This window comes from Procambarus clarkii, chromosome 88 (genome assembly GCF_040958095.1).
Source record: "Procambarus clarkii isolate CNS0578487 chromosome 88, FALCON_Pclarkii_2.0, whole genome shotgun sequence".
NCBI lineage: Eukaryota > Metazoa > Arthropoda > Malacostraca > Decapoda > Cambaridae > Procambarus > Procambarus clarkii.
The window spans coordinates 13,487,275-13,502,822 of NC_091237.1; the positions used below are offsets into that span (position 1 = coordinate 13,487,275).

The 15,548-nt window shown below is 48.0% G+C and overlaps 2 protein-coding genes across 2 annotated transcripts in view; both read right to left on the bottom strand.

Moving 5' to 3' along the window:
* The window catches only part of LOC123745879 (zinc finger and BTB domain-containing protein 17), a 583,396-nt gene that overhangs the window by 187,587 nt on the left and 380,261 nt on the right, over positions 1-15,548 (bottom strand). The gene's annotated exons all lie outside the window — the stretch shown is intronic.
* LOC138359054 (tigger transposable element-derived protein 7-like) lies at positions 13,916-14,629 on the bottom strand. The gene has a single exon (XM_069317748.1). It carries the CDS (start codon positions 14,627-14,629, stop codon positions 13,916-13,918), a length of 714 nt encoding a protein of 237 aa, XP_069173849.1.

Here is a 15,548-nt window from a genome sequence, read left to right on the forward strand (position 1 = left end):
CGGGCTGCATGCGCCTAGGGCTGCCTTCCCTAGGTGCCCTGTAAGTACTGCCCTTGGGGCTTGGGGCCACCTTCCACAGGCTCCTCGGGGTCTGCCTCTGCTGGTCCGTTTTACCTTTCGGTTTTTCGGCCGCCTGTTGGGCTCTTGGGTGTTCTGTTCTCCCTTGTTACCGGCAGGTAAGAGGCAGTTTGCACTGGTAGGGGCGCAGGGTGCTGCTCAGCTTGTATTTCCCGACATCGCGGCCGGCTCTGTTCCTTGGGGTTCGCTGTCCTCTTGCGGGGTTTTGTTTTTTTTTTGTTTTTGCCTGGTGGGGGGTTCTGTCATTTTATTCAGTTTGTTTTTGCCCTTCCACTGTTCTCCTCGGTGGCGCCCCCTGCTAGGTCCCCGTGAGTGTACACGTCCCTGGGGTTCAGCTTTAGAAGTTTGCTTGGTAGTTTTGGGCGCCGGTTTGCAGCACCCTGCCTGGGACTACCTGAGCGCGAGTCCTCTTAAAGTAAACGCTCAGGACCCTGGGAATCCCCTAGGGGGCGCGTGGGTCCGATGGATGTGACCCCGGAGTCCCCACTCGCTGTGTGCGAGTTTGAGGGTTGCTCGGTCCCCTTGTCTCAGGGTGACCCTCATTGTTTTTGCCTCTGCCACGCTGCCTGTTGGGTCGGTGATACTTTCGACCCTGAGTCCTGTGAGTGTTGCTGCTTGCTTGTGACTCAATTTACCCAATCCTCTGATGATTCTATTCGGGTACAGGCGGCACGTGCGTTGCAGTCTAGGTTTCGTCTGTTGCAACGCGCTCGGTTGGTTGCTTCCCCGGATGCCCCGGGGCTGCCCCGCTTTGCTTTTCGAGACCCGGACTTGGGGGTGGGGGTCGCTTCGATCCTGGTTCAGTCCGCACCTCCTCGTCCTTCCCCTTCTGTTCGTTCTGGTCCCCCGCCCCTGCTTCCGGCCCCGAAGCGTCTGAGGGTTTCGGGGTCGGAGCAGGGGTTACTTGATCTCGAGACTCGGGCAGCTTCGGGGGTTGCCCCTTCCGGGGGGGCGGCAGAGGCATTCGAGTCTTGTCTCCCGGCCGAAGCTTCAGGGTCTGACCAGTGGGCCCCCCTTCCTCCAGCTTTTCCGGCTGCTCCGTCCTTGTCTTGTGGGGTCGGGGCTTGGGGAGAGGACTCGGCCTCGGGTCCTGTGGTGACGGACCTCGAGGCTGGGGAGGGGCTGACTTGGGGGCCTTGGGCCCCGCTGGACCCCGCCTGGGTTTTTCTTCCCACTGAGCGGGGCTTATTGTTACAAGGAGTGGGGTTTTCTTTCCCCCCTCTGCGTACGAGTTGGATTTGGTGTCGGCCCCTCCCCGGGTACGGTTCCGTGTTCCCCCGGGTACGTCGGTTCCGTCCTTCCGGAGGTTTTCGGCTTATCGCATCCAACCTGGTGTGGTGCGAGCGGCCTTTGCAGCTTACCTCCTGCGTGACCCGGATTATGCCTCGGAAATGGATCCGTCCACGTTCAGGTTTGGGACTTCGTTCCCTTTCTGGCTCCGTTACGAGGTTCCGGAGTCGTCCTGGCTAGCAGACTGCCCCTTGTTTGGTCTGGATTCCTGGCATTCCTTCTGTCGTTCCCGCACGCTGGAGTGGCGGGAAGCTTCCACGGTGCTTCAGGTTTTCCTGGGGGGTGAACTTGAGTACCTGAATGAGTGCTTGTTTGCCCCTGCCCTTCCCCGCGATGTGGGCGTTATTCAGCTCCATGTGCAGGTTCCCTCCCTTTCGGCGGCGCTCGTGGCGGAGGACTTGCGCGCTCGGGGCCTTTTGTGTTCGGCCTTGCGGTTCTTTTCCCTCCTGGAGCTGTCTTCGGATTGGCTCGTGGAGGATGTGGGGACGCTTGGGTCCGTCCCGGGGTCCGGCACCTCTCGTCCTGTCCTCGGCTGCGCGTTCGTCGGCTGCCTTGTTGAAGCTGTTCACGCCGATTTTGCGGGATGCGGTTTCCCTGTTCTATGCTTCCCGTCTCGCGTGTCGGCAGGCGGTGCTGGGTTCCTCCGTGGAATCTGCTTGGGCTCTGGCTCTTAGGTTCTTCACCTTTTTGTCCTCTCCTGTTTGGGGAGTCGGCCGTGGCGCAGTTTATTCAGGCTGCGTCGGCGGCTTGTCGTCCGATGTCGGACTTGTTGGTTTTCCGGGGGTCCCGGGGTGGGTCTTCCCGGAAGGTCGTGCCAGGGCTCGGGGTTCCTCTCGTCGTGGTAGGCCTCTGGTGTCAGGTTTGGGGTTGGCTCCTCCTGTGGACCCTCCCTCGTCTGGTCGGCGCGGTGTTCGCTGTGCGGGGTTCTGGGTCTCGTAAGGGTCGCCGGCCCTTTCGCGGTTTGCCCCTTGACGGGGCGATGGGGGGGCGGCTTGCGCTGTTCGCCCGCGCCTGGTCCCACGATTCGTGGGCCTTTCGGGTCGTGTCTCGCGGCCTGCGGTGGCGTTGGGTGGCCCCTCCCCCCTTTGGGGGGTCGGGGCTGGCAGGGCAGGCTTCTTCCCCTGCGCTCTGTCGAGTCGTCTTGGAGTGGGTACGCTTGGGCGTCGTCGAAACGACGTCGTCCCTCAGATGGGTTTCCCGTCTGTTTCCGGTTCCGAAACGGGACTGCGCGGACCTGCGTTCATTCTGGACTTGTCCCGTCTGAACCCCTGGGTTCATTGCCCCTCCTTTCGGATGACTACGCTGTCTCAGGTTCGGCTCCTCTTGGAGCCGGGAGCTTGGATGGTGTCCCTGGACCTCCGGGACGCTTATTGGCATGTCCCGATTCATCCGCGGTTCAGGGACTGGCTCGGTTTTGTAGTGGGGCGTCTGAGTTACCGCTTTCGTTGTCTCCCGTTCGGGTTGAACCTGGCACCTCACGTGTTCACACGCCTTACACGGGTTGTGGTGGCTCGTTTGCGTCTCCTAGGTGTTCGGGTGTTGGCCTACCTCGACGACTGGCTGGTTTGGGCTCCCAGCCAGTCAGCTTGCTTGCTAGCCAGGGATTTGGTTCTTTCCCAGCTCGCCGGGTTCGGGTTCTTGGTGAACTGGAGGAAGTCCCATCTGGTTCCCTCTCAGGTTCGGACTTGGCTGGGTCTCGTGTGGGACTCTCGAACCGCCTCCTTGTCTCTCCCTCCGGAGTCTCTCCTGCGGCTGCGGTCCCGCCTTCGTCTGTTTCTGGAGGGCCCTCGGGTCACCCGGCGGTTGCTCGAGGGGCTGTGCGGGAGCCTGAACTTCGCGATGGTGGTCTACCCGCCGGGTCGGGTTTGGCTTCGACGGCTGTTCTGGTTCCTTCGGGGTTCCCCCTTCCGCCTCTCTCGCGATCGCAGAGTTCGACCCCCGGGGGACTTGCGTCGGTTGCTGCGTCACCGGCTTCCTCTTCGGGTTTTTCGGGGTTCAGTGCCTTGGCGCCTACCCGAGCCCTCGCTCGATGTGTACACGGATGCGTCGTCTCTCGGCTGGGGTTTTGTGACCAGTGCTCACCAGGCCGGCCAGGGGCATTGGGATCCGTCCTTCCGTCGAGCTCACAGTACGGTGCGGGAGTTCGCGGCAGTGTGGTTTGCTCTGGGGAGGATTCGGGTGGCCCGCGGATCGACGATTCGGCTCCATTCGGACTGCTCTCCGGTGGTTCATTGCCTGAACCGCGGGGGTTCGATGCGGTCCTTGTCTCTTTGGGGTTGGTCGCTTCGGGTGACTCGTCTGCTGAGTTCTCGGGGTTTGGCTCTCCTGGCGGTTCACGTACGGGGCGTGTCCAACGTCTTGGCCGACGCCCTGTCTCGCTTCGTTCCCCTCTCCACGGAGTGGACGGTCGACGACGAGTCCTTCCGTTGGCTTTGCCAGACGTTCGGGCGCCCCGAAGTGGACCTCTTCGCGTCGGCGTGGTCGCGGCGTCTTCCCGTTTATGCGGCGCCCTTCCCCGATTGCGAGGCCATCGGGGTCGATGCCTTTCGGCTAGACTGGTCGAGGTGGGGGTTCCTGTACCTCTTTCCCCCGGTTCGGCTGTTGCTCCAGGTCCTGACTCGCTTAGAGACTTACCGGGGGAGTTGTCCTTCTGGCCCCTTGGTGGCCGGCCCAGCCTTGGTTTCAGGCGCTGGTTGCTCGGTGTCCGAACCCGAGGGTTTTCCCGCGGCTCCGCCTCTTTCAGCAGATCGGGCCGGTACGTCACGTAGCTGGTTCGATCTTCTCCTCGAGTCTTCGCGTATGGTTTTTTTGACTCGAGTCTATCATCATCTCTATGGTGATCAGGTGGCCTCCTTGTTGGTGTCCCACCTGAGGGCTTCTTCTCGGCGGCAGTATGAAGTTTCCTGGCGGTCCTTCCGTTTCTTTTTGCGTCTTCGTCGTGTTAGCTCCTTGTCTGTTCGGGTGGTCTTGTCCTTCCTCTCGTGGTTGTTTCAGGACCGTCATCTTATGCCTAACACTGTCGCTTCGTATCGTGCGGCGCTGGCGGAGCCGCTTCACTTGCTTTCGGTATCGATGTTACGTCTGCGCCGTTTCGCAAGCTGTCTCGTGCATTGTTTCACCTCCGGCCTGCTCATGCGTCGCCTGAGCCGTCCTGGTCTTTGGACAGAGTGCTCGCTTCCTTTCATCTCCTCGTTTCGTTGTGGCCCCTTCGGTCCAGGATTGTTTTTCCAAGGCACTTTTCTTGTTGGCTTTGGCCTCTGGGGGTCGGGTAGGGGAGCTTTATGCTCTCCTCCGGCGCAGGGGTTTCTGCTCTTTTGGTCGTGGTGATAGTTTTGTTCGTTTGCAGCCGTCTCCTTCTTTTCTGGCGAAGAATGAGACTGCTGCGTTCCGGAGGGGTCCATGGGTGGTTGATGCTTGGTTGGTCAGGCCGGGGGTGCATCATGTTTTGTGTCCGGTTGCGGCGCTTCGCCGTTATTTGCGCGCCACAGCTTCTGTGTCCGGGGACGCGCTGTGGGTTGATCCGGTTTCCCTTCTTCCCTGTTCGCGGGTTCGGGTCTCTCAGGTCGTCCGCAGGGTTATTAGGTCCAGCCAGCCTGCGGTCTATCCCCGTGCCCATGACGTTCGTAAGTTCGCGGCTCTTGCTGCCGTCTTTGGGAATATGTCTTGGTCTGATATTCGGGCGCGGGGATTTTGGCGGTCGAACAGGGTCCTGGCTGCTCGTTACCTTGTGAATGTCCCTGGGCCTCGTCGGGCCTGTGTTGCTTTGGGTCGGCGGTTGCAACCAGTTGTCTCGGCTTCGAGTTGAGGGGTGAGCGATGACCGCCTCCCGGGTAAGTCCCTCTTTTTCTGTCTGTGGGTAGTTAGCTCCGGGGAGCCGACGGGGCTCCCCCCAGAAAACCAGCGTTGAATGTAATGAAACGCCATTTTCTGGGTGAGTCCCGGAGGCTCCCCGGCATCCCTCCCTCCCTCCGGTCGGCGGTTTTTCGCGTTTTTGACATCCAGCCTCAAGAACTGAGGTGTGGGTAGCCGGCGCGGGGGGTCTGGGGCTCCCCCTTCCCCCTCCCGGGGAGGGGGGAGCTGCGCAGACAGCGGCGCGGCAGTGTGTGACGTCACACTAGTTTGCTTGTTTTCGGTTGGGGAGTTCTATCCACTAGTTCGGTTTTAGGTAGCAATTTTAACCAGAATAGGGGTTTGTTTTGGGGCGCTTACCTTTCTGGGTGCCTGTTCCGGTCGATGGCAGACATAGAATGCTTCCAACTACACGGGGGCTTCTATAGGCCATTGCTCCCCTTGCCTCTCTGAGGGGGCCCGGTTCTGGCCGTGGTCCCCGGTAGGCCTAAGAACTCCATACACATGACTGATGCCAAAGTCTGACATTAGCATATCAGCCTGGGATAGCTCCGGGGAGCCTCCGGGACTCACCCAGAAAATGGCGTTTCATTACATTCAACGCTGGTTTTTTTGCCAGACTTCCCCACCTGATTGTGGCCAAAATATGCCACCTACGATTATTTTGTTATATTTTTCCGTGATCAGGGAACACAAATGCACACTTTTACAAGACAAAAGAATTTTTTCAATTTTTTTTTTTGCACCCATAGGTGTTGAAGCCATTATGACCCTTAGCGGCCTGAGGGTTAAAAACCAACTAATGAAAATAGAACACTGCATAGAAAACCTCACAAATCCAGCCCCAAACATCATTCTGCTTGGGGACTTCAACCTACGGCACCTGAAATGGAAGAATCTAGCTTTTTTTTTGGGGGGGGGGCAGGGATATTTCTGCGCGGGCCCTAAGCCTCTGGCTGGCCCACTAAGTGTTCCTTGTTTTTGTTTTACTTTGGCGGAGTACGAGTATTTATGATTCATATGGTCGCTTCAGTAAGATTTTGTCCTATGTGTTTAACAACAACTTCTGCTCTGTTGAATCTTAAGTTGAAATCTTAGTGGGTTTGTAGCTCTGCACTGTGTTAAATAATGTTCCAGTGGTCTGCTGGGCATTTCTCCACAGTGCTGACATTTCCTCTCATCTTCCAGAACCTGTAAGCCTATTTCCCATGCACATGGGTATCCAAACCTGATGCGATGTAAGTGTACCTCTGTTGTTCTACTGCTCCCTTTCATCAAACTAAGTGGTTCGTAGTTGGTTGAATTCTTATACCAACCTGCAGATCCTGATGTTGCAACTGCTGTGTTGTGGTCACTGTAGGTTATTTGCATTGCTCTGTTTCTAATTACTTTCTTAATCTGTGATAGACTCTGTGGTATGTAAATGTCTATATTTCTTCTCTTAGTTGCAAGTTTTGCAGCTTTGTCTGCAATGTCATTTCCTACTATTCCCACATGACTTGGCACCCAGTTGATAAGTACCTATCGGCCTTGTCGTTTGAGTGTTTGCATTAATGATATGACATTTGTGATCAGATGGAAGTTATTATGTATGTGTTCTTGTTGCAAGGTTTCAATGGCAGTTCTTGAATCTGCATGTATGATAACATGTTGTCGGTGTTCAGCAAGAGCATGTTCCAAAGCCTTTTGAATGGCTAGCATCTCTGTTTGTAAAGTCGAACACCCCATTTGAGATTCTCCAACTATTTACAGAGTTTCCTGCTTTAACTGCAGCTCCGGTTTCTTGTCCCTGCTGGTCTACTGATCCATCTGTGAAGTATGTGAAGCTGTCAGATGCCAAGTTTGCTTCTATATGCATTTGTGCAATATTACGTAGCAGATGAGGATTAGTCTGGTTCTTTTTTCCTTCAAGAGCCCTAATCATAAGCTGGCAGCGATTCCCAAGGGGCTTGCATAACAAAGTCAGCATGTATTTTGTCGCCACCCTTCTCAGTGATTGTGTTTGTTATATCGAATGTATTGATGGTGTTGATCACACAATGGGTCCACCTGTTGCTATTGGAGGCTGTTCTGTCTTACTCCAGTAAGAACCTAATACAATTATATCAGAAAGAATACCAGGAAGTAGCCTAAATGAATAGGCACATATGCAAATGACCTGCTACAGATGTGCGACAGGTTTGCCTTAAACCAGCAAAGAGTAGAACCAACTAGGAAGGAGAACATGCTGGACCTCATTTTCACCAATAATGATGAATTGATCAGGAACAATGATTACAAATACCTGTTACTCAGATCACAACTTAATTGAAGTTCTGACAAGCATGGGGAATAGACCTTCAAAACCAGTCCTGATTCCTGGTGGAAGAGATTTCAGCAAATTCAACTTCAATAACAAACATAAACTGGGAGCAAATAAACCAAGACTTCACAGAAATAAGCTGGGAAGAACAGCTAAAAAATGCAAACTTGAACCAGTGCCTGGGAAAAAATAAGCTTAGTAGCATTAGAAATATGCTCAAACCCCATACCCCTAAGAAAAAAGAGGAAGAGATGCAGATTGGAACGAGAACGTCGTTCCCTCTATAGGCGAAGAAAATGAATCACGGAACAACTTGAGAGTTGCACCCTATCTCAAGAACGGTGAAGAAGGTTAGGTAGAGAAATACAAACAACTGAACTAAAGCTACAAGAATCATACGAAACCCACAAGAGGCAAAGAGAGCAAAAGTCATTAGTAAGAGAGAGAGAAATCCAAAATACTTTTTCTCCTATGCAAAATCAAGATCAAAAACCACATCTAGAATCGGGCTCCTGCGAAAGGGAGATGGAACTTTCACTGATGACAACAAAGAAATGAGCAAGATACAGTACTGAGGAAGCAGTACGACTGTTTTCAGCGAGCCACTAACAAACTAAAGGTTGATAACCCAAATGAATTTTTCATGGATATGATACCAACATCAAATCATATATCAGATGTCACCCTATTCCCACTGGATTTTGAAGAATCCATAAACAATATGCCTATGCACTCTGCACCAGGACCAGATTCTTGGAACTCCATATTCATAAAGAACTGCAAAATACCACTATCGCAAGTCCTTTACAGTGGGGCCTCGATTTACGATGGTAATCCATTCCCAGAGGTGTATCGTAAGTCGAAATATCGTAAGTTGAAGTGATTTTTCCCATAAGAAATAAGGGGAATTAATCCGTTCCCCACCCTCCAAAATATTAACTAACAAATACATTTTATACAAAATACAATTTTTTTCTCTAACTACAATACAGTACATATGTTTATCTTACCTTTATGGAGGACTCTTGATGGCGTATGGAAAATGGTGATGAGGGGGAAAGGAGGAGTAGTGTTACTGTTTAGAAGGGAAGTCCCCTTCCATTAACACATCAGGCAGTGATATTTTCTCTAGGGTAATCTCTCCTACATTTTGCCTGCATACCACTAGGTCCTGGTTGTGGCTCACTACTTGATTTTCTCACTTTTCTCACAAGGAAATGTTCCATTGAAGATTGTTTTTCGCTTCTTTGGAACACTTGCCTGTAGTGAGGCATCACACTGTCATTAAAAAGATCAATACAGTTCTACAGCTTTATCTGGCACTTATCTTTTGCCACTTTAGCATTCATAATGTCCTTTTTCTTAGCAAGTATGGTGGATATAGTTGACTGAGATTTGTTGTACTGCCTAGCTAGTTCAACAACCCATACACCATCTTCATATTTACAAATGATCTCTTGTTTTTGTTCTATAGTCATTCTTACATGCGTTTTCGTATGTTGAACCTTACCACTGACTTTCTTGGGACCCATGGCGTGATATATAATAATCAGTTTTATGTTCAAAAACCAAAATATCACCACAAAAACAGAATTTCTTATAGGCGTGATTGTCACTATGTTCCCACGTGACCGGGAACCACGTGCTCGGTCGACCCAAACGTGTACCAACAAATATCGTTAGTCGACGACACAATCATAAGTCATGTCGCATTTTTCGGTCAAATTTACATCGTACCTCGAAATTATCATAAGTCTGAGCAATCGTAGGTCGAGGTGCCACTGTACATTCTTTGGAGACCAAGCCTAGATGATGGTGTTATCCCTGACATACTAAAAACAGCAGAGATAGCACCACTCCATAAAGAAGGAAATAAGGCAGATGCAAAAAATTACAGACCGATAGCACTAACATCGCACATCATCATAAAAATCTTTGAAAGAATGCCAAGTAGTAAGATCACAAAATACATGGAATCACAGCATCTCCATAACCCCGGACAACATGATTTCAGAACAGGGCGCTCTTGCCTGTCACAGTTGCTGGACCACTATGACATGGCATTAGATGCCATGGAACACAAACAAAAAGCTGATGTAATTTACACAGATTTTGTAAAAGCCTTTGACAAATGTGAACACTGTGTTATTGCACATAAAATGCGCTCAAAAGGAATTACCGGAAAAATAGGCAGACAGATCTAAAATTTCATGACTAACAGAACCCATTGTGTAATAGTCAATAAAATAAAATCTGGTCCATCAACCATGAAGAGCTCAGTCCCCCAAGGTATTGTGTTTGCTTCAGTACATTTTCTCATTCTCATATCGGACATAGACAAAAGCACAATCTATAGTACTGTAACATCCTTTGCAGATGACACTAGGATTTTCATGTGAGTAGACAACATAGATGACACGGCAAACCTCCAATCAGATGTAAATCAGGTCTTTCTATGGGCTACAGAAAATAATATGGTGTTTAATGAAGATAAGTTCCAGCTCATGCACTACGGAAAAAATGAAAATATAAAAACGAAAACCATATACAAAACTCAGTCAAATCATAACATAGAACGAAAAGGCAATGTAAAAGATTTGGGTGTACTCATGTCAGAAGATCTTACCTTCAAGGAACACAATAAAGTAGCCATCACAACTGCAAGAAAAATGACCAGTTGGATAACAAGAACCTTTCACACTAGAGATGCTATACCGATGATGATACTTTTCAAGACGCTAGTGCTCTCTAGAGTGGAGTACTGCTGCACAATGACAGCCCCTTTCAAAGCTGGAGAAATTGCTGACCTGGAGAGTATGCAGAGATCCTTTACTGCTAGAATCCATTCAGTAAAACATCTAAACTACTGGGACCAACTAAAGAGCCTAAATCTGTATTCTCTTGAGCGCAGGCGGAGAGATATATAATAATTTACATGTGATAAATATTAACCCTTAACATGCTCGGGGTCTAATATCCTGCTATTCCCACAGGCGCATGTCATTTTGAAAAAAAAAAAATTTTTTTTTTTGCTAGTCTGTTAAGTTGTGCTCACTGATCACGGGAAAAATAAAAAATAAATTCTATTGTACTTACTTTTGTTGCAATAGAGCCAGAAAGCTCAGCGATGACGCCACAATCTGCATGTTCGCTCATGCAGTACACGCCCCAGAGGTGTTGTGCGCGGTCCTCAGCCAGAGTTGTCACAAATATATTTTCGCGCTATTTATTTACAATGTCTAGGCGCATTTTATCCAATTTTTTTTACTAATTGTGTTTCAAATAATGTTTGAACATATTTTGTATCAATAATTGTTGCATATTTGAGTATACACAGGCGCACACATATGTTTTCAATTACGGCAATATAATATGTCATTACAGTACAACCTCGATTCAATGTACTATATGGGACCACCCCAGTTCGTTGGAACGTTGGATTCGTTGCAAGAGGTGACCTTCAAGAGGCGTTTGCGTCAGTGTCTTTTTTTTTCTTGTACACAATAAAAATGCATTGTATCATATATTACTGTACATATTATCATGTACAGGCATACCTCAGAATACGAGTTTAATCCGTTCCTGGAGACGCCTCGCCTTCCGAAAACTCGCATTCCGAAGTTAATTTCCCCATAAGAAATAAAGGGAAATGAATTAATCCGTTCCTGACTACCCCAAAAACCCCACATCAAACTAAATTTTTATACCTAATTTACCTAATTCATCTAAATAAACCTACAAAACTGTGTTCCAGTTATTACTTACCTTGCTGTCAAGTGCTGTAGGCGTATGGAAGATGGTGAGGAGGGGGGAGGAGGAGAGGAGTTACTGTTTGGAAGGGGAGTCCCCTTCCATAATCACATCACATAACCCCATGCCTTGTAACACAATGGATACCACTTCTCTTTCTAAATTTTTCAAACCAGCCCCTGCTTGCCTTAAACTCTTTCTTATCTGCATCACTCGTTGCAGGGGTATTCTTTAGAAGGTCTTCGTGCAACACCCTGGCTTTCTCACAAATAATGGCCTCCGAAACACTATCACCCCTCAACTCCTTGTCGTGTATCCAAATTAATAACAACTTTTCCACTTCTTCAAGTATTTGTGGTCTTTGTGCCGTTAATGTTCTTACTCCTTTTGCCACTTTAGCACCCATAATCTTATTTTTCTTCTTAAGTATAGTGCATATTGTTGATGTGGCTTTGTTGTACTGCCTACAAAGTTCAACAACACGTGTACCGTTCTCATGCTTCCGAATGATCTCTTGTTTCTCCTCTATTGTCATCCTCACATGAGCTTTCTGGCCTTTATCCTTACCACTGGCTTTCTTGGGACCCATGGTGAGATATATAATAACAAATTGTATAGACAAATCACCAAAAATCCAACAAAACACTGAAAATCCGCGAGAAGAATTGATGTGGGGGTAGTCACTGAGCGAGAGACAATGGTAAACTGAGGGGCGGTGGGGCGGAGGGGCGACGATCGCCGAACCACCACGCGCTAGGTCGGCCTGTACGCGTATCAACAAACTCGCGTCCCGAAGTAACCCTCGCCTTCTGAGACAAATTTTTGGAGTAAATACTGCTCGCCTTCCGAAAACCTCGCATACAGGGACAATCGCATTCCGAGGTACCACTGTACTGTATATTTTACTACTCTACTAAAAATACTGTAATTCATGTATTTACCTTATTGTTGGAGTTATGTCCATCTTGAAGTTTTGTGAAGTTGTGAATGCTCTACAGTAAATAGGTACTGCAGTGCATTAAGCCGTTAGCACTGTATTTATTAAAAGTGGTTTTGCTGTATGTTGAGTACTACAATACAGTCCTTGAAAACTATTGTACATTAGAATTATTGCAACTTTAATTTTAACACTATGTACACACTTAAATTTAACACTTATTCTAATTGTTCACTTCACACACGATGTTTTTAGATGTTTGCATCAGCTTTGCTGGTGCTCGCTGCTGCTGTGTTGGCTTCAGCTGCTTTTGTGCTGGTGCTGGGTACAGCTGTGCTGGTGCTGGGTACGGCTGTGCTGGTGCTGGGTACGGCTGTGCTGGTGCTGGGTACGGCTGTGCTGGTGCTGGGTACGGCTGTGCTGGTGCTGGGTACGGCTGTGCTGGTGCTGGGTACGGCTGTGCTGGTGCTGGGTACGGCTGTGCTGGTGCTGGGTACGGCTGTGCTGGTGCTGGGTACGGCTGTGCTGGTGCTGGGTACGGCTGTGCTGGTGCTGGGTACGGATGTGCTGGTGCTGGGTACGGCTGTGCTGGTGCTGGGTACGGCTGTGCTGGTGCTGGGTACGGCTGTGCTGGTGCTGGGTACGGCTGTGCTGGTGCTGGGTACGGCTGTGCTGGTGCTGGGAACGGCTGTGCTGGTGCTGGGAACGGCTGTGCTGGTGCTGGGTACGGCTGTACTGGTTGATTTGCTGCTAGATCGTGAAAAATATTGACTCATTTTCATTTGTTTCCTTCTTTGTGTCATGTCCTTGAGACAAATATCTTTCATCGTCCTTAGGTGTTGATAAAAGCCTGGTAGCTCTGGATTGTCAGTTTGTGAAACAATATCAAGGAGTTTTTCAACATAGAACAATGCGTCAGCACACGTAGCAGATTGTAAACTGCTATCATTCTCATCCTCATCTTCCTTTCCGTCGTCGTCAACAGTGCCAGTAACATTTTGTATAATCTCATCATCTGTTAAATGACCAATGGGTGGATCGACTGCATCAATATCTAACCACTCCTCCACATCGTTCAGCGTCAACTCCGTCTCACCAGCGGCACGCAGTTCTTGATAAATATCATTTGAAAATCCTTCAAAATCCATTTCTTCCTCAGTCACTTCATCAGCATGATCAAGCAACAGGAGTTTTTTCCAACAATTTCTTAATGTTGACTCTTGAACTTCATCCCAAACTTTAGCTCAATTGTAAATGCCTTCCTTAATTGAGTATTTTTGGTAACGTTCCAGTGTTGCTTGACCTCGCGAATCGGTTCCTTGTCTTTTGTCTTCATCTGACTCAAACACCACCATGATTTCTTTATTCATTGCTCATTTGTAGAGCCTTTTCATTGCATATATAACACCCACATCCATTGGCTGGATCAGAGAGGTGGTATTGGGAGGCAAGGCCATACATTTGATGCGTCCATCATGTGACGTTAATTTGCCGAGCCCTACATGAGCTGGGGCATTGTCAACCAAGAGTAATGCCTTGACATCATTCCGTCTCACTCCACACTTCTTTATCTGAAAATCTCTTACTTCTTTGCAAAAATGATTTTTGAACCAGTCTACAAAAATATCTCCAGTAAACCAAGCTGTTTTAGAGCTGTAGTAGACCACAGGTAGCTTGTTCATTAAATTTTTCAAAGCACGTGGGTTTTTTTACTTCCCCACAATGGCAGACTTTGTTCTGTGACTTCCGTCTGCATTTGCACACAGCATGGCAGAAACTTTTTCTTTGTTTACCTTACGGCCAGGAACACACTCATTTAGCCTAGATGCCAAAGTGTTGTTCTGCAAGCATTTCCAATTAAAGCCTGTTTCATCGGCATTGTATACCTGAAAACGCCTTAGATCATTTGTTATTATGTAATCATTTAATTTATGCTTAAATGGCTCGACTGAATCAGTATCTGCACTTAATGATTCTCCACAAACTTTCCTGTTCTTAATATTATGTCTATTCTTAAATCTTTGCAACCATCCTTCACTTGCTCGAAAATCTGGAATGTTCATCTTTTGTGCAAATTTATCAGCTGCTGTCTTAATGGCGTCGCCGCCAAGTGGCATCCCCACAGAGCGCTCCTGGTTAAACCATTTATACACAGCTTCGTCCAAATTCGTATTTGCAGAACCTTTTATTGTTTTCCTTTTATTTAATGCACCACTATCACTCGAAGCAAGAAACTTCCTAATATTATCTTTCTGTCTCTTGATATCACACACCGTACTTTTCCCGACATTAAATTCTGCTGCCAGCCTAGTAACAGAGTAGCCACGTTCATGTTTCTCTATCATGTCTAATTTCTGCTCAATGGATAAAAAACTTCTCTTCCTCTTTGCAGATACAGCACGATTAGCAAGCCCTTGAGACATCTTGTTGTATATTAATAATGCTGTAGTCAAAAAAATGGTAAATTCCACGATTATTCTTTCACCGGCGAACAAACACGTCACTCACACGCAGACAAAGGTAACGGCACTGGGTGCCTACTGTATAAACGCAGACTAGGTCTATACACCCTCCAGTAGGCTGGTGTTTAAGCCAGATCCAGTAACATAAATTTATCTCAAATATTGGATTTACATCATATTATATATTTTTAGGTTATATATTTAGATTAGTAACATTATTAGGATAATAAGAGATATAAAAAACTTATTTTAGAACTGATTTATTAATTTTATTATTTCGAAGCCATAGTCACTGAACTGTGGCGACGAATTGAAACGAGAAACGCATGGTGCTGTGTGTACAGGGATTAGACCCGTCCACTCGCTCACGCTGGAGTTGTTCCAATAACAAATAATTTCTCAAATAGCAGATGTCTATCATATTACAGTATATTTTCGGTTTTATTTAGTTTAGTTTAATTAGGATAATAAAAAGCTATTAACCTTCAAACTGCTAGGGGCCCAAATGGAATTCACACCCACAGGCGCAACAACAACAAAAATCCAAAAAATTCTTTCGTCTTATAGAAGTGTTCATTTTTGTTCCCTGATCACGGAAAAAATAACAAAAAAATCGTAGGTGGCATATTTTAGCCGAAATAGGGTAGGGAAGTGTGGCAAAAAAGGGGCGTTGGCAGAGCCTTCGCCAGACGAGGTCTGCTCCGCCCGAGCTGTCAGACGGCAGTTGCCACCAATATATTATTACCTAATTATTTCAATGTCTCTGATTTTTTCTTAATTTTTTTGCAGTAATATTATTCCATACAGTGAATTGTGGTATATTTATATTATAAAATGTGTGAACCATCGCTATACTCAAAATTATGGTGTGCATATTAGT

Coding starts and splice junctions, on each gene's coding strand:
- LOC138359054 (XM_069317748.1), bottom strand. CDS start 14,629: ATGTCTCAAGGGCTTGCTAATCGTGCTGTATCTGCAAAGAGGAAGAGA.